Raw genomic sequence first — 24317 nt, forward strand, 5'->3', positions numbered from 1 at the left:
GGTGTCCTGCAATCGCAGGAAAATCGCTGCGGCACACCTTGACGATGTGTCCTTTCCGCTCGCATCGCTGGCAAATGGCTTTGTGGAAACGGCAGGATGATTGGACATGGTCTCCTCCACAGTTGGCACAGGGCAGAATTTGTGAGTTGAATTTTCGTGCCGGCTTTGTTCAGCTACTGCACATGCATTCTCCTTACTCTCAGGCTCTGTGGTCTCGTGGTGGACGCGGGTACTTTTCCATGCGTCTGGAGGTGCGATGCAGCGCTGGATGGTCTCCACTGATTGGGCTGCTGATTCAGATGCTCTAGCTTCATCTAGTGATATCTGCAGGGAGAGGTTGGATCTAGCTAGAAGCCTTCTCTGCAGATTGAGATCTCACACCCCCAAAATTATGCGATCTAGAATCAGGTCATCCAGTTCACGGAACTCACAGTGGGCTGTGGCTTTTCAGAGTGCCGCCACGTATTCGTTGATTGATTCGCCCTCCTTTTGGTTCTGGATGTTGAACTGGTACCGACGAACAGTTTTGGATGGTTTCGGCGTGTAGTGGGTCTTCAGCGTTAGTTGTAGTGCAGACCAGGAAACTGCTTGTAGTGGGGTCAGTTCTGAGAGGTTTTTTGCCATCTCGAATACTTTCCGACCACAGTATCCTAGGAACAAATTCTTTTTCCGGGCTTCTGGAATGCCCATGAGATTGTTCACTTCCAAGAGACACTTGAATCGGACCATGTATGATTCCCAGTGTTCTGTAGCTGGGTTGTACGGAGTTGGTGAGGCATGCATGGCCATTCTGGTTCTCTCTGGGTGTTCAGTGATGGCTAGCTCGATGTCTCATGGGATGCTCCGAGCTGGATGTACTTGCAAGGCTTTGCTCTCTTTGTTTGCCTAGTTGCCTTCCAATCCCATCCTCATTGCCAGTGTTAGATCGGGTAAAGGAGGCACAAAAGGCTTCAGTAAACAACAGCTCTTTATTTCAAGTCAAGTAAACATCCGGCTGGAGAATGGTCGGGCAGCATCCCCTTTTAAAGGGATCTGTCAGACCTCTTGACCAATGAGATTCAATCTCTGTTCCCACCAGAACAGATGACCTTGGTGGAAACCTCTTGCAGTCTGTCAGCGGGGGGAGAGGGGGATATGTAACATCCACATTTTAGCAACTGTGTATATAAGGGCAAAAGAAAGAGACAGCTGATATTCAACCAGCCAGTGTGCAGAACCAAATCAGATAATGAAAATGAAATCATGATTATATGTAATAGAGACCTTTCTTCCTCCAATGATCAAACTCCCATCAGTATTTGAAACTATTGAACATGCTAAAACATTATTTTTCAACTTTGGCAATTTTAAGATGGGTGGTCTTCAGAATTCCCCAGCCAGCTTCTACCCATGATACAATTATACATTCTTTGCAACTTTTCTATGCACCTCCTGCTTCCATATGGAATCACTAACTTGCATAAAATAGAAGATGGTAACCTATCTTTCCGAGTAACTGAGGATCTCCTATTTATGTTAGGGGTCACTATATTTTTAGGAGGGCATTACTGCATTGCATTTTATGGCAATGTTTTGTAAGAATACAAAATGAACCAAAGCGTGCCATCTGCAAACTGGTTGTTAGACTAATTGAATCACACCACTGCCTTACAGTCCATCACTAGTCAAGTATTTAAATCTATGAACACTGTTTAAAGAAAGGATACAATTCCCACATACAAAGAGAACAATAAAATAAATGCAGACCAGCACACCAGGATAGACAGGCCCTCCATAAGACATAATCCCATTGTACATGATAGAGGTCCAGTCTTCTGCAGTCAGGACCTAGGAAGAGACAAAATATTTTGAAAGCATCAGAAATCATGTAGAAATACTTGGCTTTCAAACAAGAGTGAATGTCTAAATCTCCTTCAGCATGTTGGAACCTGGGTAATTGAACCGATTAATTATGAGTTCAGCCACATTTCCTCTGGGATTTAGGAGAAATGATTTCTCATTGTTGGGAAACTCCCACCTTGTCCCACCTCCCAGCTGCTGAATTTCTTCACTCTTTCCTATCGTCAAGCACTATTTGTTACTAGTCCTTTGCTCCCTCCTGCATAGTGGCCAATTGAATTCCCACTTTTTCTTTCTTCACCAAGAAAAACAAAGGAAGGCAGAGAGGAATGAGGGGACTAATATCAATCAAGGCTTATGATTGTCCAGAAACACCATATGTATTGTAGCCACATTTTGCTTTCTGTCTCTCTCCCTCCCTTCTTCCCTTCCTCCCACCTTCATTCTCACTCACTCTCTTCCACCTTCTCTCTCGCCTTCTCTTTCTCTCTCCCCCCCTCTCACCTCTCTCTCTCTCTCACTCACTCACTCACTCACACACACTCTGACAAATGTCCTACTCATTCAGAAATTATCCCACAACCTACTTTCCTGATAATTTACCCACTTAGACATCACATTTATTTCAGAAATTGATTCTTTGTCTAAACAACCTTGACTTCAGCTGTACCTGGAAGACACTGATGAGAGCCTGGGGGAAGTTATCAAAGGTGCTGCGTCGTATTTCCGTATCATCAAAATCAAATCGCCCTCCAAAAAGCTGCATCCCTAAGAGGGCAAAGATGACCATGAAAAGGAAGAGGAGGGTGAGGAGAGAGGCAATGGAGCGCACAGAATTCAACAGAGAAGCCACTAGGTTGTTCAGCGAGGTCCAATACCTAGAGAAAAAGAGAAAGATTATAAAATTCATTATCACATCAGAGAAAGTGTGGAGTGTATGCAAATCAGTCAAGTTATCTAGCAAAGATAGGAATCTAGAAGAGTAAGATCTAAATTACTGTTCTGATCAACTACAGATAGTCCTCGACTTACGACAACTGACCCCAAAATTTCTATTACTAAGAAAGACAAGTGAGTTTTGCCCCATTTTACAAACTCTCCTGCCACAGTTGTTAAGTGAATCACTGCAGTCATTAAATTAGTTAACACAGTTGTTAAGTGAATCTGGCTTTCCCTCTTGACTTTTCATGTCAGAAGATTGCAAAAGGTGATCACATGACCACAGGACACTGCAACCATCACAAATACATGCCAGTTGTCAAGCATCTGGATTCTGAGCCCATGATCACAAGAATGCTGCAACATCGTAAGTGTGAAAAACAGACAAGAATCACTTTTTTCAATGTCATAACTTCAAACAGTCACTAAATGAATGGTTGTAAGTTGAGGATGATCCGTAGTATTACACTTACCACTAACAGCGTATTTGTTCATAGAAAAACGAATCGCAAGTTCTCTCATTTGGTGACTTCACAGTTGAGGATGGCCATCCAAGATTGTAGCAATTTTAACAGATGGAACGGAATATATTCAGTGTAACCCCTTAGCATAGCACAGTAAGTACAGGCTATTTTTGTCTGATACCTCCTATCACCACCTTCCTTGGAACCTAGTAGAGATGGATGGGTATCTAAGGCTACCTGTCATGAGGGAAGGGGCAAATACCATAATCCAATATCAGCCATAACAATAAGCCCCACATTTTGATAGGTTGGAATGGACTGGATGGCAGAATTAATCACTGTTTAATCACTAGGGATCTTTTCAATTATGTGTCTGACCCAGATAATAAAGATACTTTATCATAAAACAAGAAGCATAAAAATAAAATTAACAAATTAATTAAAATTAATTAATGATAAATTAAATTCTAACAACATGTTTAAATAACAACAGTAATAATAAAGCAGCAAGTGAATCAAAATTAAGACACTTCTCTCAATATTTATTTTATTAGTTTCATCTCAACTGAGATGAAAGATGCTGTAATCATCTTCCCTGGTCAGGATGCCTGAAGAATAAATGCAGCAACTGAGATCACTGTTCTGACTCTCGGCTGTAAAGAAAATCATTTTTTCTTTTTTTAAAACAAGTCATAATAATCTTTCTTTAAAAAAAACACAATCAAATTTAGCAGCCACCACAGTTGCATCTTATGGCAATGAATTCTCCGAAATCATTTTTATTGTGTGAAGAACTGTTTTCCTTTCACTCTATTAGGTGGATCAATATGAATCAATTTTTTGGAGTACACAAGTTCTAAAATATAGGTATACATGGGCAAGGACTTAGGGATCAGAAGGAAATCTCTCTCCCTCCCCCTCTCTCTCTTCCTCCCCCGCTCTCTCTCTGAAGCATCCAGGCATGCTGAACACTTTTGACTACAAAGATGCACATCTAACACCTTAGTTGCCATATATCTTTTCATCACTGCCATGTTGGATCTGACTATACTCTTGAATTTTATACGGCCAGACAAATCAAAGCTCAGCACATATTTAAGGTGACTTGAGAAGAGAGGAGTAACATGGACAATTTTCAATGTTAAGGATATTGAAGCACAAAATTTCTTAGAAATATGTTATTTCTTAGAAAGTTTATGCTGCTGTTCCTAATTAAAAGTCTAGGGTATGTATATATGTATGTATGTATACACCCGCACATTTCTGGAATAAATAGATCTATATATTATAACAAGGAAACTCTATTTATCTATCATCTATCTATCTATCTATCTATCTATCTATCTATCTATCTATCTATCTATCTATCATCTGTCTGTCTATCTGTCTGTCTCTCTATCTTCTATCTATCTAGTTTTCCTTGTTATAATATATTGATCTATTTACTCCAGAAATGTAGCTTTTAGCATTGAGGGCTAAGGGATCGCAATATGACGTACACACTGAAAGTGCCCTCTAAATGGAAAACCCTTGTGCATTCTGACTTCATGTTTTTTTTTAAAAAAAGACTTATGGGACTAGCCCAAGGAAATACTTTTATAAATAACTATAATATATGAATGGGATGTTTTTCAACAGTGCTCTGCTTCTCCCAGAGAGGAAACTCACTTAGTTATCTTCAAGAGTCTCAGCAGTCGAATGCATCGCAAGACAGAGATGCCCAGGGGGCTCATGGAAGTGATCTCTATCAGGATGAGCTCCAAGATCCCAGTGCACACCACAAGGCAATCAAAGCGGTTGAAGATAGACATGAAGTACTGACGGAGGCCCAGGGCATACATCTTCAGAATCATCTCCACCGCAAAGAGGGCCAGAAGTACTCGGTTAGCCACATCTGTAAGCAGAAAAGCTTTACTAGTGATGAATGGAAAGGATATGTTCTGGCCATCAGGTGTTCCTCAAAGGCTCAAGTCCACAGAGCCAAAACAAAGTCACAATGACACTCATGATGATATGATTGATGCTCTGCTCACTGTTATTTTGACAGCTCTGTGCAGACTCCCCCTCCCACCGGTTATTCTTTGGAGATTGAGGAGAAGAGCTAGAGTTCATTGAAGAGTAATCCCATGCTTCTCATCATAGAAAGAGACACATGAAACTTCATGTATCATTTCTTTTGGCCAAAAGCACAAGAGGATGGAGAAGTAGAGACAAGAAGATTTATTTTAAGATAAGAAGACATTGCAACTGGTGATGGAACAGCAAACAAATCAAAAGTGTTATGAGAATATGGTTGCTAATAGATATGAGGCCAGTTCATTGGGGAAAAATAGAATTTCATGAGAAGTTAAAGTTTGAACAGACAATGTCACACTTACCTGCTTTTAATCACAACATGAAAAGTACTGAGAAACTAAATGCTCAGCTCACCTTGAGCATGAGTCAGCCAATCAGGTTGATGATGATGCTCGGTAGCTATGGAGATAGTATTCAAACCGACAATCAAGATCACTGCCCAATAGAAAAAATTTGACTTAACAATTTCACGGCATTTTCTGCGAAAAAGACGGTTCCATCGTCGCCAGTGCCGACTAGAAGAGATTTAAAAGATAAGGGCAGTTAGATCTATTTCCTCAAACCAGTCTCTACAATGGAACCCTGTAAAGCAAAGACATCTGAATTCCAGATCTTTGCAGTGTTTCTTAACCTTGGCAACTTTAAGACGTGTGGACTTCAATTTCCAGAATTCCTCAATCAGCATATGCTGGCTAGGGAATTCTGGGAGTTGAAGTCCACATGATGTAAACTCGCTAAGATTGAGAAACATTGTTAGGAGAATCAATTTTTTTTAGTCGGTGTGCTATGGCGTCAAGTTTCAAATATGTATTATAGTACTTGCCCCTGTTATTAATAGAAAACTTTTAAATCATACTTCTCTACACTACTATCATTCAAGTATGTTGGATTGCAAACTGTACCATTTACTTCTTCACCAAATGATATGCAAATTTCCACAGGTAATGGTTTTCCAGAGATTAAGTTAGAGAGTCCTTCAAAATGATTGATTTATGTAACACTGAACTACAGAACATGAATTTGCTTAAATTTTAATGGCTCTACTTACAAGAAGAGGATCCATTTATTCATGCCTTCAATCTCATATAGGCTGTCTGTCTCTGACCCACCTTCATCTGATGACCTCATTCCTATGAAATTTAAACACAGGTATGATGTTTGCAAATTAATTAATGGAGCTATAGATAATGTTACCACAAAGTTTATTTACAGATGTAGAAATTGATGTTAACAAATATTGCAGAGTTCAGCAACTCTGTTGAATATACATACTGATGATTTTTATAATCTATGTCTGTCTGTCTGTCTGTCTGTCTGTCTGTCTGTCTGTCTGTCTATCTATCTATCTATCTATCTATCTATCTATCTATCTATCTATCTATCTATCTATCATAATCAGAGGTGGTTGCTCCCAGTTCAGCCCAGTTTGGCTGAACTGGTAGCGGTGATTTGGCTTGGGTCACAGAACCGGCAGCAACCCAGGCTGGCCACACCCCCGAATCAGTTCCCCGGTATCTTCTGCCATTGCCAGCATGTTTCTGGGCATGCACAGAGCAATTTACATTCAACTGATATTTATGAGCAATGCACAGCATGCATATGCTGCGAACTAGTACAAACTGGTATAGGAACCCACCCCTGATCATAATAATGATCAGCTTCATGATGACAGCAATAGTTCACTTAAAAAGCAAGCATGGATATTTGAAAATGCCATAATTTAAGCTGTGTTTTTGTAATTCATTTTGTATCCTTTTCCAATATCCCATTTTTTCTGCGTTTCAGAATGGTTATGCTGCCTAGTTAGCCTCTTTAACCAAGCAGCTTGTTCTGGAAGCTCCTATAATTAGAAGCTCCATTGCAGAATGCTCTGGTTCATAAAATATATAGTACAAAACTAGTTGGGCAATCCTGCTGAAAGAACAGAGCACCTTCACCGTGTGTCCGGTCACTGTCCATGACTTCTGCATGAACGATCCAGTCCATGTAGCCTTTCATATCCTCTTCCAATTGCTGCTTCTCCCTCAGTTTCTGGAAGGTACCTCTTGATTTAGCTTTCTCACGCTCTTTGGTGAACTCCCTGGAATAAACTCAGATGAGCACTAGCAATACTTAGCATAGCAGTTAAGCCCATGAGCAAGGGACACCCTTAGGCAAGTCATTGCATTTTAGATTCAAAACATATAATGAAAATTCCCCACTTTTACTTGTGTGGAGAATATTCCATGATCAAACCAGAACTTTTAGATTTCCCATCCTTATAATAATTAGATAACCTGTGGGCCTACATTTTCATTTCAAGAGCTTTCCTTTCATTTGAAATTTTCAATCTGATTTTCATGTCAGTACTGCTAAGTTATAAATACAGAAGTAAGCGGAGACAAGTCTCTTCAGAAACTTTAGAGAGATCTTGACCATTTACATTCTTTGAGATAATAACATTTAAAAAAAGAATCACAAAAAATGAGGACTTAATAAAGCATCCTTTCCTGTTGTGAGGCCAACTTTGAACATTAAAAAAAAGGACTGCTTTTTTGAGCCATTCATTTAAGCACAATGCCCCCTGCCCCATCAACTGACTCAGATTGAAAGGACATTGGGGTAATTTTACCAACTTACAAGTAGAATTTAAATATTTTTTTTTCTGGGAATGGATTCGCTATGTCCATCTATTTCTGGTCAAAAAGCATTAAGAAAAAAAAAGCAGCTTGTGAGAAATGTGTCAGAAAAGATTGCTTCTAAAAATTGGTCTCATTTCTGAAAATTGCTTACCCACTGAGCACGCCCAGAATGAGGTTAAGTATGAAAAAGGACCCAAGTAAGATGAGGCTGACAAAGTAGATCCAAGGCCATGCATTCCCAATGGCATCATTCACCTAAAACAAAACAGAATAGTAGATGCTGTTTTACTAAAATCATCATTATTCTCACCTTTGAAAAATCTCTACTACCTTTCCAGGAAACGTATGAGGAGACAAATCAAGCAAAAGAGAGATTTTTTAAAAAAAAATCCTGCCTTTATTATTATTATTATTATTATTTATAAATAACTCCTTCTTCTTCCTACTTTTACCACAAAATTAGAAGACATGAGTTAGAGGAAGGCAACCACAGAACCTCAGTAAACTGAATTGTGGCTCATTTTTCATTATTGGTTTTTTTTTACAGCCAGGAATTATTGTAGCTAATGTATGAAAGTAGCTCAAGTCATATGCAACTTTGGGTGAGGGACAGAGGTCAGTTTGGCTGAGTAGGTAGTAACTCAGCTGGCCAAGCCCCTGAACCGGTTCTATCTTCTTTTTACTACTGTGCATGCGTGCATAGCACACATCAAGCATGCACATGCAGTGCATCCCTAAGCAAACTGGCAGTAACAGAAGCCGGAACCCACCCCTGGGGAGGGGAGGGGGTCATTTACTTCTCAAACTGAAGATGCAAAGTTCAGGGTTATCCAATAACCTTATCCCACAGTTTGATATCCTATGATTAGAATAGAATAGAATAGAATAGAATAGAATAGAATAGAATAGAATAACAGAGTTGGAAAATACCTTGGAGGTCTTCTAGTCCAACCCACTGCTTAGGCAGGAAACCCTACACCACTTCAGACAAATGGTTATCCAATCTCTTCTTTAAAACTTCCAGTGTTGGAACATTTACAACTTCTGGAGGCAACCTGCAACACGACCAATCTGGCCTAGACAAATATTATTCATGCTCAGCCTACCCAGTAAAGAACTTCAGTCCACCCTTCCATGGAGATACATTGGAAGACAGTCAGCATAGAAAACCCAAAGTTATCAAAGTGAGTGATGCCATGGTTGGGACCTGCCCATGGTCCCCTGCACACAGATCCAGGAATAATGCAGGGGCGTCCATGGCCTGAGGTAGAACATGGAGCTGGCTTTACATGTTCCACGGTGGCCAAGATATCTGAGGAAGGAAACAGAAAATCAAATATAAGACTCTATGAAGAATGGCTCATTCCTCTTTGTATCCATGCATCTCAATATGTGTTTAGTCTCTAGTTCTAACTGAAACTGAGTTTCAGAGGTAGTAATTTCACACTTATCTTCATGCAGACACACCAAAATCAGAGGGGTCGATCCACATATTACTTTTATTTAATTTATTATGATTACATTAAGCAGCACATTCCATACCTGTCCCATTGTAATAGCAGGTCTTGTGCATTTTGCCCTTGAAGAGATCCTGGCCCATTATGGCATAGATAATCAGCATGAAAACGACAAGCACAGTAATATGGAATAGTGGCAACATGGCCTTGATAATGGAGTTCAGTACTACTTGCAGACCTAAAGGAAGGAAGAGAACAGGTTGTTACAGTTACTATCGTATTTTGTTATATGACCCCAATTGATAACTTTAAATGTTATGCCCTGCAACATGCTCTGTGGTAACTAATACAAGATGATATGCTAAATCTCATAGCAACAGATACAACAGATCTATTGCTATGAGACCTGAACCTGTTCTCTTCTGAAAACATCTTAAACCAGTTTTCATTCACTATATGTTTCTGGAGCAGAGCTCCCATCTTTCACACTCACTGAAACACATTGAAATAGAACATCTTTAAGTCAGTATGTTCTCCAAAATTTAACATATTTCAATTCTAGTGTAAGGTAATATTGTCCAATCCTGGCCCCCATTATGCAATCTTATGTCATGAATAAGATGCCACTTGATTATTGGTTTCTTCCTCTGCTTGCTAACTCTTAAAACTACTGAACACAGCCTCCCAGAGATGGGTGCAAATAAATTCAATCAATCAATCATATTTCAGAGTCTCACAACAACTTTTCAACAGCTAATTCTCATTTTAGCCTGCAAGACTAGACTTTTATTGAATACAGCAGTACATGAATGCAATAAGAAAATGGCACAGTTTTAACACTATCTCCCTTGGGCTACATCTATTGCCTCCTAATTTCCAGGAATAAGTTCAAGTGGCAATGTATTTATATTAATATATTATTTCTCAGTTGACCTATGGGTCAAATGACTCACAGGAATTGTATCCTTTCATTGCTTTAGCTTCCTACTCATTTATCAAATACCAAGGACATTTTACTCACTTGGTATCCCTGACACCAGACGTAATGGCCGCAGGACTCGAAATGCCCTTAGAGCTTTGACATCAAAGCCACCTTGCCCGCTAAGGAGCGCATTCTCCATCAAACTGATTTTCTCCAAGATCACTGTGAAGACCCTTCAGAAGAAATGGAGAGTGAAAAGGTACAAGGTGCGAATAACGTAGAATTCACCAGAGGAAGCTAAAAAATTAAAAGTTGGGCTATATGGATGAAAACATTTTCCTCCAGTGGAAGCAATAGAATTTTGCTTTTATCTTTTCCTTTGAAAAATTGTAGCTGCTTAATGAGGTTTTTCTACGTCGTGTCACATGGGTTAGCAGATCTTGTCCAACCGAAGGTCATTTTGATGAAGTGGCAAAAATGGCTTTCATTGACCCAGTAGAAAACTGCACAGCAAAAATATATAGTTTGCTCTCTGTTCCTGTGTGAGTACTTTAATATGTTTTCCTTTTGATAGTGGCTTTATTGGAAAAAAGGTAGCTTTTTATTGTTTGCGTCCTGCGGTAAGCTAAATGACTCGTACAGGAAATGACCTCCTGTATCCATCTTTGTAGTGTACTGATAACAGACTGAATACAGAATGTATATACTGGATATAAGGGTTTTTTTTTTTTGCTTTGAGTCAGAGAAAAATGATGGTTTGGGATAATTTTGTACTGCAGCAGCTCCCAGCGTCAATGGATGGGGAGGGTTGCTGTTCTCCAATGATGGCAAGAATCTCCAGATTGGAAATCATTAAGTAGGGGGAAAATAAGTTCCCATAGGATTCAGCTGACCCACAATTGCTACACATTTGTGCTATATGATTCACTAGATTGCTCCCTTGCTCAAATTCAAAGTTATCTACTAAAGCAACATGCTATTCCTGGATTTATTTATAGGGGGAAAATGTCCAGACCAAACATAATTTCTAATGTAGCATTTTCCCCCTTACAGGGGGAGCCCCCTTATGCAGTACTGTGAAGCCGTTACCATGGCAGCTTCACTGCGCTGTACAGTAGAAGCCATTTTACGGCAGTACAGTAGAAATCATTTTAAGGCACAAAAGGCTGTATCTTAACAGAACACACACCCCGAGGGGTGTTAGAGGTGTCTTACCCCTACAGTATTTTTTTCCACAGAGTTATTCATCTGTGTACCTAGTTTGGTTGAACTTGCTGAATGTGTTCCAGAGTTATGCTGGAATGAACACACACACACACAAACACACACAAAGCGATAGATAGATAGATAGATAGATAGATAGATAGATAGATAGATAGATAGATAGATCTTTGATCAACACACAGACACAGAAATACATACAGACACAGACACAGACAGACACACACAGACACAGACACAGACACACACACACACACACACACACAAATGTACATTAAATAATGAATGTGGGTGTGCCTTCAAGTCAATGTTGACCCCTGGCAACTGCCTAGACAAATCTCTGCAATTTTCTTGGCAAGATATCAGAAGGAGGCTCTCCTAGAGCTGAAAGAAGGGGACTGACCCAATGTCATCTCTGGGTCTAAGGTGGGATTAGAATTCTCAGTCTCCCAGTTTCTGACACTCACCAAACTGGCCCTGGTTGACAATAATAAGCTATAAAGAAGCAAATACTAAAAAATCAAACCACAGACAACAACAAAAAATACTGGAATACAGTTCAGTACAGGTATATAACAATTAAATTGTTTGTTAGTAACTTACAGTGCACTATGCAAATTTTCAAAAATAAATTTCATTCAAATAATTTTACTTTACTAGGTTTTCCCTCCACCACAGAGAGACTTGAATAAAATGACTTTGTTTACCCCAAAAAGACTATCGTAAAATCCAGGACATTCCAGCCAGTTCGGAGGTAAGCATCTGCATGGAATAGAAACCCATAGGCAATTATCTTTAGCATTGCCTCTATGGCAAATACTATCAGGAAGAAGTATTCGAGCTTCTCCTGCAAGATATAGAAAAAAAGAGGGGAAAGATATACAATATTAGTGGTATACATTATAGTTTCATTTAGATTGCTTGTATACTATGCTGCTTGAAAAAATCACCTTATTTCTCTATAAGTGGCATCAGTCATTGTTTTGACCTTAACAGACATAAGCTTGTGTCTTTTAAATAGAAACACAGAAAACTGACACTAGAAAAAGACCTAGTGGTCCATGGCAGTGGTGGGTTCCTTCCCTGTTACTACTGGTATGCTGCTCATGGGGCCGTGCATCCTCTTCGTGCACGAACTGCGCATGCAGGTGCACTCCACTGCCCCTGCAACACCCAGTTGCTTATCGGAGCTCAGCAGGCACTGCACACTATGTGTGCATGCGCAATTGGCCGGTTGCTTTAAAAACAAGTATGGAACGTGGGCGGGTGGGTGAGCCAAACAAGCCACTGTACCGGTATGCTGTCAGCTGCTCCCAGCTACTACCGGTACGGCCATACCGGGCCATACTGGGTGGAACCCACCACTAATCCATGAGACTCTTTTGTGGGTTTTTAATTAATTAATTTATTTTTATTTATTAGGGTTCATCACAGTCAGCCAGATGTTCAAACTGGATTTGGCATTTTGTTTGCTTATCAAGTCCTTCCCAAGGACTTAGGATAGGCAGATGGGGATGCTAGATGGTGTTACAAATATTGTTGCAATTATTATTTATCTTTTTTATTTTTCATTTTAAAGTTTTATTTCCCAGTCTTTGTCAGTTGACGGGTATGTGTTTGTCCCAACCATGTTTAAACCCAGTTATTGATGAATGACCCACTACCTCCGTTGAAAGTTGATTCCAAGATTCCACTATTATTTCTGTGAAGTCATATGTTCTAACATTACTTTTGAACTCCTCTCCTGTTGGTTTGAGGTTATGCCCACATGCTCTTGATTTTTGCTTAATATTGAAAATACTGCCTTCTAGAACTTTATTCATACCCTTACAGTTAAAGGATTCAATCAGGTCATTCCTTCCCTTCTGTTCTCCAGGCTGTACATATTCAATTCCTCCAATCTCTCCAGATATGTTTTGTCCCTCAGACCTTGCACCATTTCTGTTGCCCATTTCTGGATTCACTCAATCTTATCAGTACCTTTTTTAAGGTCTCCAGAAACCAGCTATCCAAGTTCTTTGCCTGGGCCAGTTTATTTTCATAAGAATCTAAACCAACCCGTAATGTTAGCCAGAGCACCTGTGCTGTATTTATATAATGTATTAAAGTTATGTTGCTGAAATCCTAATTCCTTGTATATATTTTTTTAATTATAGCACATGAGAACTGTTAAGATTGAATGCAGTACATTGAATATAGCTCCAGGCCCGTCTTTGGTTTCATCTGTGGATCTGTCCTTTTATAAATGCCATAGTACGTATTGTTCTATTGCTATTACATAATGGCAAATATTTCTTTTTTTAATACATTGGAAAATACATTGCTGATTTAGCTTTCTCCCATGGAAAACAATTGCAAATGCTCTTGTTTATTATTAGCAGTTATTTGCAAATCAACAAAGACCCTGTTTGGAAGTCACATTTGAATAAGCTGAATGTCAAGGCTTTGCATTTCTCCAATGTAGTTGCAAACAGAAGTCTTTGCTTCCATTTCTGTCATCCACACTGACAAATTTTGTTTAGTATAGTTAAGATAATACAATGTAAGGATAAAATAGTAAAGAGCAATTAACAGAAAGTGGAAGAAAAATGTTTTAATTACCATACTAGAGAATGTTGGTTTTATATGATATGAGAACATAGCCAGGGCATCTTGTATTACCTTACAGACAGACAGACAGACAGACAGACAGACAGGCAGGCAGGCAGGCAGGCAGGCAGGCAGGCAGGAAGGTAGGTAGGTAGGTAGGTAGGTAGGTAGGTAGGTAGGTAGGTAGCAGGGACGTGCAGTCAGGGGAGGCAGGGGAGGCGGGGCCTCACCAGTGTCATGAGGAAAAGAAAAGAAATTGTAAAATAATTAAAAAGGCTAAGGTAGTTGCTGCCAGACTCCAGAGTCACAGTGACTCTGAGTCTGCTTAGTGCTAACTGTAGGGGGAGGCGAGAGAACTATGGCCGTCCTTTGCATAAGGAATTTTTTGCCTTTTAATCCTTGCTCAGAGTTAAGCAAGGGTTAAAAGGAGAAAAATTCCTTATGCAAAGGAGGCATGTGATTCTCCCACCTCCTCCTGCAGAGGGCACTTTGTTTAGAGGCTTTTTATAAACAGTTAAGCAGAGTCATTCACGTGGTGACTCTAGCAGCAACTATCCTAGCCTGCCTGGCCCTGGCTAGACCAAATCTTGCATTTTTCTTTTTGCATTTTCATCCTGGCAGACAAGAGGAGAGTTGAAATCCTCTGACATAGCTGGAAGGTATGTGGGTCAGAGGGAGGGGGCAGGAGGGAGGAATTCAAAATTATTTGTAATGTAAGTAATTGTAATTTGTTTTTAGTGTGTGTGTGTGTTTTACCTGCCTCTGCTGGTGCGCAGGCTGGTACATTTATTTTTTTACTTTTTTAAGCCATGCCGCCTCGGCCTGCCATAGAGTGAAACATGTCTTGGTTTGTGGCTGGGAGGCACGCTGGCACTTTAAAGTGCATGCCGCCGCCCCGCTATATGGCCGGGGCGGCGGCATGCACTTTAAAGTACCAATGTGCCTCCTGGCCACAAGCCAGGACATGTTTTGCCTGCCATACAGCAAAACATGTCCTGGTTTGTGGCCAGGAGGCATGCTGGCACTTTAAAGAGCATGCCGCTGCCCTGGCCATACAGCGGGGTGGCAGCATGCACTTTAAAGTGCCAGTGCGCCTGTCCGTCATAGAGCAGGCTTGTTCTCTGCTTTAAGAGGGCTTTGCGTGGGAAGGGGGGCTCTACTTGGCTTTCCCCCCTCTCCTCAGGTGCAGCTGGGGTGAGGGGGGTGGATGGCGCGTGCACGCGCACTATTCCAGCTGGTGGCGGGGAGGCGAAATGCCACAAGGAAAATCCTGGTGCGCAAGGGTGGGCGGAGGCAGGGGGCTCTGCCAATGCCAGCTGCTGCTGCCCCTCCTCGGTGCTTCTGGTGTGCGAGGCTGCTCGAGGAGATTATTCATTTCTTGCGTTCAGACGCTTGGCTTAAAGCCCCCCACTGCCCCCCTCCCCCAGCTATAGCGAGCGAGCGAGTGCGCGCTCAGAGAGGCAGACTCCAAGGCGAGCCCTCCGATCCTTATGCGGTGGGGAGATGAACCCCGCAGCTTGTCCTACCCCCCTCCCGAAGGGGGTGCCCTCCTCCTCCTCCTCCTCTCCTTCAAAGGCAAGAGGCAGGCAGGTTTTCTTTTTACGGAGCCGCTTGGACCCTGCCTAGATTGGAGGGGTGGGGGGAGGAGGTCCTGCCCGCTTGCCTCACCGGCCGTGAACATCACAGCACATCACAGGTAGGTAGGTAGGTAGCAGGGGTGGGTTTCAACCGGTTCGCGGCGGTCCCCGCGATCCGGTTGGTCGCCGAACCCGGAAGTAAGTAACTTCCGGGAACGGCGAAGGCCCGCCCTGCGCCCGCACGCGCCCGCTCCTTACCCGGTTTTGCCGAATTCTGCGCTTCCACGCATGCGCAGGACGCATACAGCGCCTGCGCGATCCTCCAGGAGCAGCTGGAGCATCGCACAGATGCTAGTACGCATGCGCGCGCTGTGCGTGTGCACACGCGCACCACGCGCATGCGCGAGGACGCCGCCGGCCTCGTTCCAACCGAACCAGTTGGAACGGGGCGAGAAACCCACCCCTGGTAGGTAGGTAGGTAGGTAGGTAGGTAGGTAGGTAGGTAGGTAGGTAGGTAGGTAGGTAGGTAGATAGATAGATAGATAGATAGATAGATAGATAGATAGATAGATAGATAGATAGATAGATAGATGATAGATAGCTAGATAGCTAGATAGCTAGATAGCTAGATAGCTAGATAGATAGATAGATAGATAGATAGATAGATAGATAGATAGATAGATAGATAGTTTAATGATCTAGCAGCTCATATAGTGTGATAATAATTTACATTTACTCATACCGATATGCTATGGTTGCATATATGTATGACAGTAATAAATATACAGCAGCAATAGCCCTTAGATATAGATACCACTTCATAGTGCTTTACAGCCCTCTCTAAGTAGTAAATAATCAGCATATTGTCTCCAACAAACTGGCTCCTCATTTTACCAACCTCGGAAGGATGGAAGGTTGAGTCAACCTTGAGCCGGGCAGGATCAAAATGTCAGCAGTTAGCAGAATTAGTCTGCAATACTGCATTTTAATCACTGCACCGCTACAATGTATAGTACGTTCTTACAGTTTAAATCATGACATTATGATTTTATACCAACCTTAAAGTACAGCTAAATAAAAGAACTATCCTACTGTAAACTATTTTCTGATACAAATTAATAGTGAATAGTTATGAAAAATAGGAATAGAAAATAGTAAGTACAAAATTCAGCTGACACACTGTACTAAAATTGAGTTTTTAATCAAACTCTGAGATGTAAATACTATATAACTCATACAACTTATTTCTGTGACAGAAGAAAAAGGAGTTGCAAAATGGCAATTTTGGTGGCACAAACATTGTTCTGTTTTCCTAAATGATTAAGTTCTAAAAAGGTGTATTTATCTGAGCTGTTTAAGGCTAGGAGACCTGGGCTGCAGGAGTCAACTCTAGACAACCATTAGATAAAACATAGAGATGAAAAACTCTACTCCCCCAAAGCAGTAATCTAATTTCACATACCTATTATAAGAAACCTCCCCTAAAACATTTCTGAAAATTCATTCTGCCCAATCTGCTCACTATACTACTATCCCTTGCATATCTGGCGCTGAGAATATTAATTTTAAAAAAGATCTCCTAGATTCCTCCAAATTTCACTATCTCTACATGAAACATTCCAAAACGGTGCCCCCCCCACACACACACATACACCAAGAAGTTGTAGAAAATCAGAAAAAGTAGACACAACATGCTTGGTAGGAAATCAAATTTGTTTTTGCATATTTTGTAGGGAAACCAATGGACTCCAGTGCCTATTCAATCATAGGGTAAGAAGGGACCTTGGAGGTCTTTTAGTCCAACCCATGACCAAGGGAGGCGTCCTCAGAATGTCTTGGATAAATGATCACCTAATCTTTTCTAGAAAACCTCCAGCAATGGTTCCCTGTTTAATCTTTGTCACTGTCAGGAAATTCCTCCTTACTTCCAAGTTGGCTCTCCCTCTGACGAACTTCCATCCATTGCTTCTTCTCCTGACCTCAGGTGATAGGGAAAATAAATGGTTGCCTTCTTCCCTGTGGCAACCCTTCAAGTATTGGAAGACTGCTATCACGTTGCCTCTCAATATTCTATTCCTTAACATAAGCATACCTAGTTCCTTTAGCTGTTCTTCATAGAGTTTAGAGTCCAGATTTCTTGTCATTTTTGTTGCTCTTCTCTGCACTTTTCTTAAAGTCTCAACATGTGTTTTTTTTTTTTAAAGTATTGAGTCAATGTGGATTTCTGGCAGAAATGGAGGAAGTTGTGATATGGAAGATGTCACCCAGTGGTGGGTTCCAGATCCCGTTGCAACCGGTACAGTGCAACGGGGCCGGACGTCCACCACATGCATGCGCACAGCATGTGCACAGTGCGCACATGCATACTTACCGTCCACAACACTCCGCGACGTTCCAGCTGCTCGGTGGAGCGTCACACAGGCGCTGTATGCTCCATGGGCATGCACGTAAGCCCCGATTGGCTCTAATACAGATAAGGAGGGCGGGCAGGTGGGTGGGCCGTCCTGAGCACCGTACCAGAATGGTACCTGGTGCTCCCAGCAGGCACCGGTACGCCCCGGTACGGGGCGTACCGGTCATATCCCCCCACTGATGTCACCCAGGGAAAGAGTAGCTGGCTAACTTCAAAACAAGTCCATTTTCAACCCCTCAGTGCTGCAGAGGACTCTTTCAGCTTCTTACAGCTGCAATTCCCAATCAATACACACACACACACACACACACACCACACACCCCCACACACACTTAGAATATCCAGGGCCTTTTTCAGGGTTAGGCAAATTTTAGCTTGAAATTGAAGCTGACACTGATGAGTAACATGAAGGTGACAGAGTTATCTTCCCCGATTACAGTTACCTGTCTCCTTAGATCCAGAAGAGAGGGCATGGATTCCATCAACTAGTGAGCTACATTTGGTGGGCCCTAGGCAGCCGGCTTTTTCTGCTGTTGCACCTGTTATGGAATATCTTTCCCGCTTGAAGTCAGGTTGGTTTCATCACCTTTGATATTCTGAAGACGTCTCAAGGCCTGATTGTGCCATCAGTCCTGGAGATTCCAGGTGAATTATTGAGGTGTCTCTGTTATTATTAACAATCATTTGCCCAACAGTTCCTCTTTTTAGTTTCCTTTTTATAGCTAGCAATGTTTTTAATGATAATAATAAAAATAGTGGTTGCTGTTTAGCATTCACTAATTAACTAGCTTTGTTGTATTCTGTCTTAAGTCACTTGTTTTGGATGGCTGCATACATTTGACAATAAATATAAACAAATAAAAAAGTTTAGTGAACTAATTCCTGGTGGTGGGGGAATATCTACTAAAACAGTCAATCAATTATACAGGAGTTTTGACTACCCCACAGTTTGAATTAACAGAAGGGCTGAGAAGATGCTTGTCATATCTAATCATCTCCTGAGTGACTGTTACCAGAATTTTAACAAAGAAGAAAGTAGACACAATCTGGCAATAATGAGGGAGAGTTAAGGATGAGACTGTGGTCCCCTCCACCCACCTCTCTGCTATTTCCTCTTCCAAGTAAAGAGGCATTTTTTTCTAGTTTGTGATGGCTTCTTAGCTGCTAGACCCTCTGAATCAGCATTTCCAGGAACTCCATGAAACCTAGTTTGGCTTTCTCAGCTGAATCGGTGGACAGGTTTTAAATAGCCCCACTGTGCCTTTAAATAGCTTACATAGCATTGCTGGTCACTCTACTCATCCCTTTCCTATTCCAATGCTTCTAAAAAATTGAGATGTTGCCACCAGATGCAAATATCTTTTCTTCCTAAAAAGTGCCAAGTCCTCATAGCGCTAAGTTATAAGCAATGGATTAACAGACCATAAACCAGGCAATTACGGTACCGAGTTGCAGTTCTGGTTTAATATGGTTTATGTCACTATGTTTACTTTCTTTTCTTTTTTTCTTTGAGATGAAGGTGATGATGGAACATCATCAATTGTTCCCATCTAATGTTTTATTGTGATAAATCTTCCATTATCTTTCCATTTCAATGTGTCAATATAACAGCCTGAATTTGGATCCTTACATACTTTCTACTCTACTGTTTTTCATTGCATCCTTATATCCATTCCAAATATTTTGGCTGCTCTATTATAATATTGTAATACAAGTCTTCCAGAGTTCTGTCACAATATATATATATGCTGATATCTGAAGCAAAACCTATAATAGCTGGCCCTGTGAATACACCTTGTATAGATTAGTGTACAGATTAGATTAGAGGGTTGTGCAAATATCTACAGACCCCTCACATCCTGGACATAACTTGTTTCAATTTCTACCCTCAAAACGACACTATAGGGCACTGCACACCAGAACAACTAGACACAAGGACAGTTTTTCCCCGAATGCCATCACTCTGCTAAACAACTAATTCCCACACCACTGTAAAACTATTTACTAAGACTGTATTACTATTATTCTTCTCATCCTTCCTATTACCTATCTCCTCCCACTTATGACTATAACCATGTTGCTTGTATTTTTTACAATTTATATTGTTCTGTTTGTTTACTAGTATGATTTGATTTCTATTAGTAACCTATGACTATCACTAAATGTTGTATCTTATGATTCTTGATGAATGTATTTTTTCTTTTTTTCCTTTTACTGAGAGCATATGCACCAAAGACAAATTCCTTGTGTGTCCAATCACACTTGGCCAATAAAGAATTCTATTCTATTGGGAGGGGGTGATCCAAGGGAGAAGCATTTGGAGATAATTCTAGACATGCTCTGTGCATCTTTTTCCTGCCTCAAAATCATGATTGCCACATGAGCAAGAGTCCACCTCAAATATATGAAAGCATCATCCTTTCATGCAAAGACAGTATTCGGTACTGCACAGAAGATTATACCCAACTACTCTATTTTAACAAAAAAGATAATGGTAAAGGTTCCCCTCGCACATATGTGCTAGTTGTTTCTGACTCTAGTGGGCAATGCTCATTTCCGTTTCAAAGCCAAAGAGCCAGTGCTGGCCGAAGACATCTGCGTGGTCATGTGGCTGGCATGACTAAATGCCGAAAGCTCACAGGCTGTTACCTTCCCACCAAAGGTGGTTCCCATTTTTTTACTTGCATTTTTACATGCTTTCAAACTGCTTTCAAACTGCTTTCAAACTGCGGTTGGCAGAAGCTGGGACAAGTAACATTATGCGGCGCTAGGGATTTGAACCGCTGAACTGCCAACCTTTCTGATCAACAAGCTCAGTGTCTTAGCCACTGAGCCACCGCATCCCTCTAATAAAATAAATAAAATAAAGGCTTATTTTAATGCTAAGGACAGTGAAAGATATGTAGTTTTCAGCACGAGAAGCCAAATGCAAGACTCCCTTTCATTAAATTCCCCAAATTAAATCTCTCCATCTGGTAGAATTCAACCAGGTTTCTCTTTTTCAATCTACATTTACAGATAACTTCCCCCTCTGTATATACCTAGGAAAAATGTTCTATACGGAGTAGGAAAGATTAGAAGATAAGCAGGAGGAGCGGGAAACTACACAACACATTTCCAAATGAAAAACAATAGCTATTTTGCAATTCAAAAAAAACTTTGCAAGCAGCTATATAAAGCATCTGCACACCTCCTCCCAAATGCTAATGAACAAAGGAAGGATGGAACACTACTGCAGATAGTAAAACCACCTCCATCTATAAAAGAAAAAAGTCCCATGGATCTTTGGCAAGACATTTTGTACCTAGATAGTTTACTCCTACGTAATAAAAAAGGAGGGGGATGTCCCTCTCTTTTACAAATTTGCACACAACTACACAAACTCTTACATTTTATGAAACCAGAGGTGGTATTCAGCCAATTTGGACTGGTACACCCGAACTGGTAGAGGAAATCACCCACCCGCCCCGGCTCTATGCCATCCTATTTAGGCACGTTTTTAATGCTGGGTGCATGTGCGGAAGGCACACACATGAGCAAGGCACATGCACGGAAAAGCCAGGCACATGTATGGAAGGGGTACATGCGCCTGTAAAGCTGGCACAGATGTGCGAAGTGGGTGGGTGCGCCCTGGGCAAACTGGTGGTAACAAAATGTGAAACCCACCGCTGTCTGAAACCAATATCCCTAGTTATTATGAGACATGAGAGAATTAACACAACAATTCTTTAGAAAGCCCCCAAGCTTTCCTTCATTTTTACAGATATACAGTTCAAACATCAGGATTTAAACCTGTTTCCTTCTCTGCTAGTGAAAAGAAAATACCAGTCTATTTTGCCCTGCTCCAAAGAAATACAGTAGTCTATTCTTCAGCACACTTTAAGCAAAATTTTTCAACCTTAGCAAATTTAAGATGTGTGGACTTCAACTCCCAGAATTCCTCAGCTAGCATGCTCTGTATAGGTTAGACCAGTGGTAGTCAACCTGGTCCCTACCGCCCACTAGTGGGCGTTCCAGCTTTCATGGTGGGCAGTAGGGTTTTGCTGTAACTCTGCTTTATAAATTTTATAAAGTTACTTCCCTACTTTATAAATCACCGTTACTGTGGAACCGGTGGGCGGTTAGAAAATTTTACTACTAACAGTGATACAAAAGTGGGCGGTAGGTATAAAAAGGTTGACTACCCCTGGGTTAGTCATGTATAGGTTAACAGTTTTTAAAAAAAAGGTGAATAAAAGAAATTGGAGTGACTTACGAGTCTGGAATTCATTTTGTTGGTATCATCTTCAGGCATGGGCAGATAGATAGCCAGTGCAATACAGTTGGCAAAGATAGTTAATAGGATGATGATTTCAAAGGGCCTAAAGATGCTTGTTAAGGAATATTGGGTTAGATTGTGTAGTTTGTGGCAAAGACTGTAATAATAGGAATAACAGTAAATAATAGAAACAGTAATGATACGTTAGTCTGTCTGTCTACATCCTAGTGCTTACCACTTAAGTCAGCCATTCTTGCTGAGGATTCTGGGAACTGTACTTCAAATATTTGGATGAAAGAATGGGTTCAAAAGTCTACTCTGGCATGCATATTAGACTATAACTATGTTGGTTGATAACAAACACTAATTATTGAGGATTTGTAGACTGCAAAAAGACACAGGTAGAAAAAAGTAACTCCAGGTAGTCCTCGACTTACAACAGTTCATTTAGTGACTATTCAAAGTCCCTGAAAAAAGTGACTTATGACCATTTTTCACACTTATGACCTTTCCAGCATCCACATGGTCATGTGATTTACATTCAGAGGCTTGGCAACTGTCTCACATTTATGAGAGACAATTCCAATGTCCCAGAGTCACGTGATCTCCTTTTGTGACCTTCTGACAAGCAAAGTCAATCGGGAAGTCAGATTCACTTAACAACAGTTAAGAACTGCAGGGATTCACTTAACAAATGAGGCAAGAAAAGTTGTAAAATGGAGCAAACTCACTTAGCAAATTTCTCACTTAGCAACATAAATTTTGGGCTCAATTATGGTCGTAAGCTGTATAACAGTATATTCTGTTGAATTCTATTGCATAAAACTCTTCCCTTTTTCCATATTTAGGTAAAAAATAAAGACTAACTTGAATTGAATGCAACTGCTGGTGACTTCATGGACACAACCATATTGTTTCCTTGGCAACCATACATAAGTCAGTTGCCACTGATTTCTCCCAGGATGTTTTGGGAACTTCCCACTCTGGTCTACAGCTGGGAGATTTTTAGTGGTTCCCCCATCCAAATTATAATCCCGTTTTACCCTGCTTAGGTTTGCAAGGGATTATCCAATTAAGAGCTATAGCACTTAATTGCCTTTGTTTTAAACTACCTTTAAATTAAATTATACGTAATTTATTGTGAAAATGATACTGTGGAAAGAGTGCCCTAGTTAGCACTCAGGGGTGTGGTGATCCTTGGCTACACTAGAACCCAAACACACTTTATTCTGGCAACACTCGGAAAGGTTACTTTCCTGGCTGGAGCAGAAGCATCTCTAATCTATGATAAAACATTTTCTGACTGTGACATAGTTTATTAGCTGCAGGCATGTGAGGGTCTTTGAGATACATATAATGTAATTTGATGCAAAAGGCTTTCTCTAATTCTCTCTTACTCTCACACACATTTCACTCTCCCCTTTTCTGCTTGTCATGAGAGAACTCTTGGCTTTAGGAGTGATAAATGTGATTTATCTCCACAACAAAGAGGTTAAAAACCAGGGGTGAAATTCAGCATGTTATGACAGCTTCTGGAGAACTGGTAGTGGAAATTTTGAGTAGTTTGGAGAACTGGCAAATACCACCTCTGGCTGGCCCCAGAGTGGGGTGGGAATGGAGATTTTGCAATATCCTTCCCCTATCATGCCCACCAAGCCACGCTCACAGAACTGGTAGTAAAAAAAAAAAGAATTTTACCACTGTTAAAAACTCATTCCTACCCCAGAGACTCAACATGATGCACAGACTGGGTATATAATAACGTAAGTATGCATGGTAAATAGTGAGATGAATCCAACCATAAATGAAATGGTGACTGATAGGGTTTCAGTGCGTTCTCAAATGTGAGTCTAAATTTTCTTAATACAGTAGCTGTTGTCACATTTATAATATGTGGTGGTTGCTTTCCACCAATGTTTTGACTATGACCCCAAACAATCT

At 40.8% G+C, this 24317-nt stretch overlaps 1 protein-coding gene across 1 annotated transcript in view; it reads right to left on the reverse strand.

The window, feature by feature from the left end:
- Nucleotides 1–24317, reverse strand: part of CACNA1S (calcium voltage-gated channel subunit alpha1 S) — a 91192-nt gene that overhangs the window by 61593 nt on the left and 5282 nt on the right. The window contains exons 2-13 of the mRNA XM_032217895.1: nucleotides 22374–22479; nucleotides 12247–12386; nucleotides 10418–10551; nucleotides 9482–9634; nucleotides 9046–9251; nucleotides 8091–8194; nucleotides 7250–7398; nucleotides 6367–6448; nucleotides 5673–5833; nucleotides 4911–5136; nucleotides 2510–2717; nucleotides 1707–1827 (exon numbers count right to left, since the gene is read on the reverse strand). Coding sequence (XP_032073786.1) covers nucleotides 1707–1827; nucleotides 2510–2717; nucleotides 4911–5136; nucleotides 5673–5833; nucleotides 6367–6448; nucleotides 7250–7398; nucleotides 8091–8194; nucleotides 9046–9251; nucleotides 9482–9634; nucleotides 10418–10551; nucleotides 12247–12386; nucleotides 22374–22479 — 1790 coding nt within the window. The remainder of the gene's footprint in view (nucleotides 1–1706; nucleotides 1828–2509; nucleotides 2718–4910; nucleotides 5137–5672; nucleotides 5834–6366; nucleotides 6449–7249; nucleotides 7399–8090; nucleotides 8195–9045; nucleotides 9252–9481; nucleotides 9635–10417; nucleotides 10552–12246; nucleotides 12387–22373; nucleotides 22480–24317) is intronic.

This window comes from Thamnophis elegans, chromosome 5, assembly GCF_009769535.1.
Source record: "Thamnophis elegans isolate rThaEle1 chromosome 5, rThaEle1.pri, whole genome shotgun sequence".
Taxonomy (NCBI): Eukaryota; Metazoa; Chordata; class Lepidosauria; order Squamata; family Colubridae; genus Thamnophis; species Thamnophis elegans.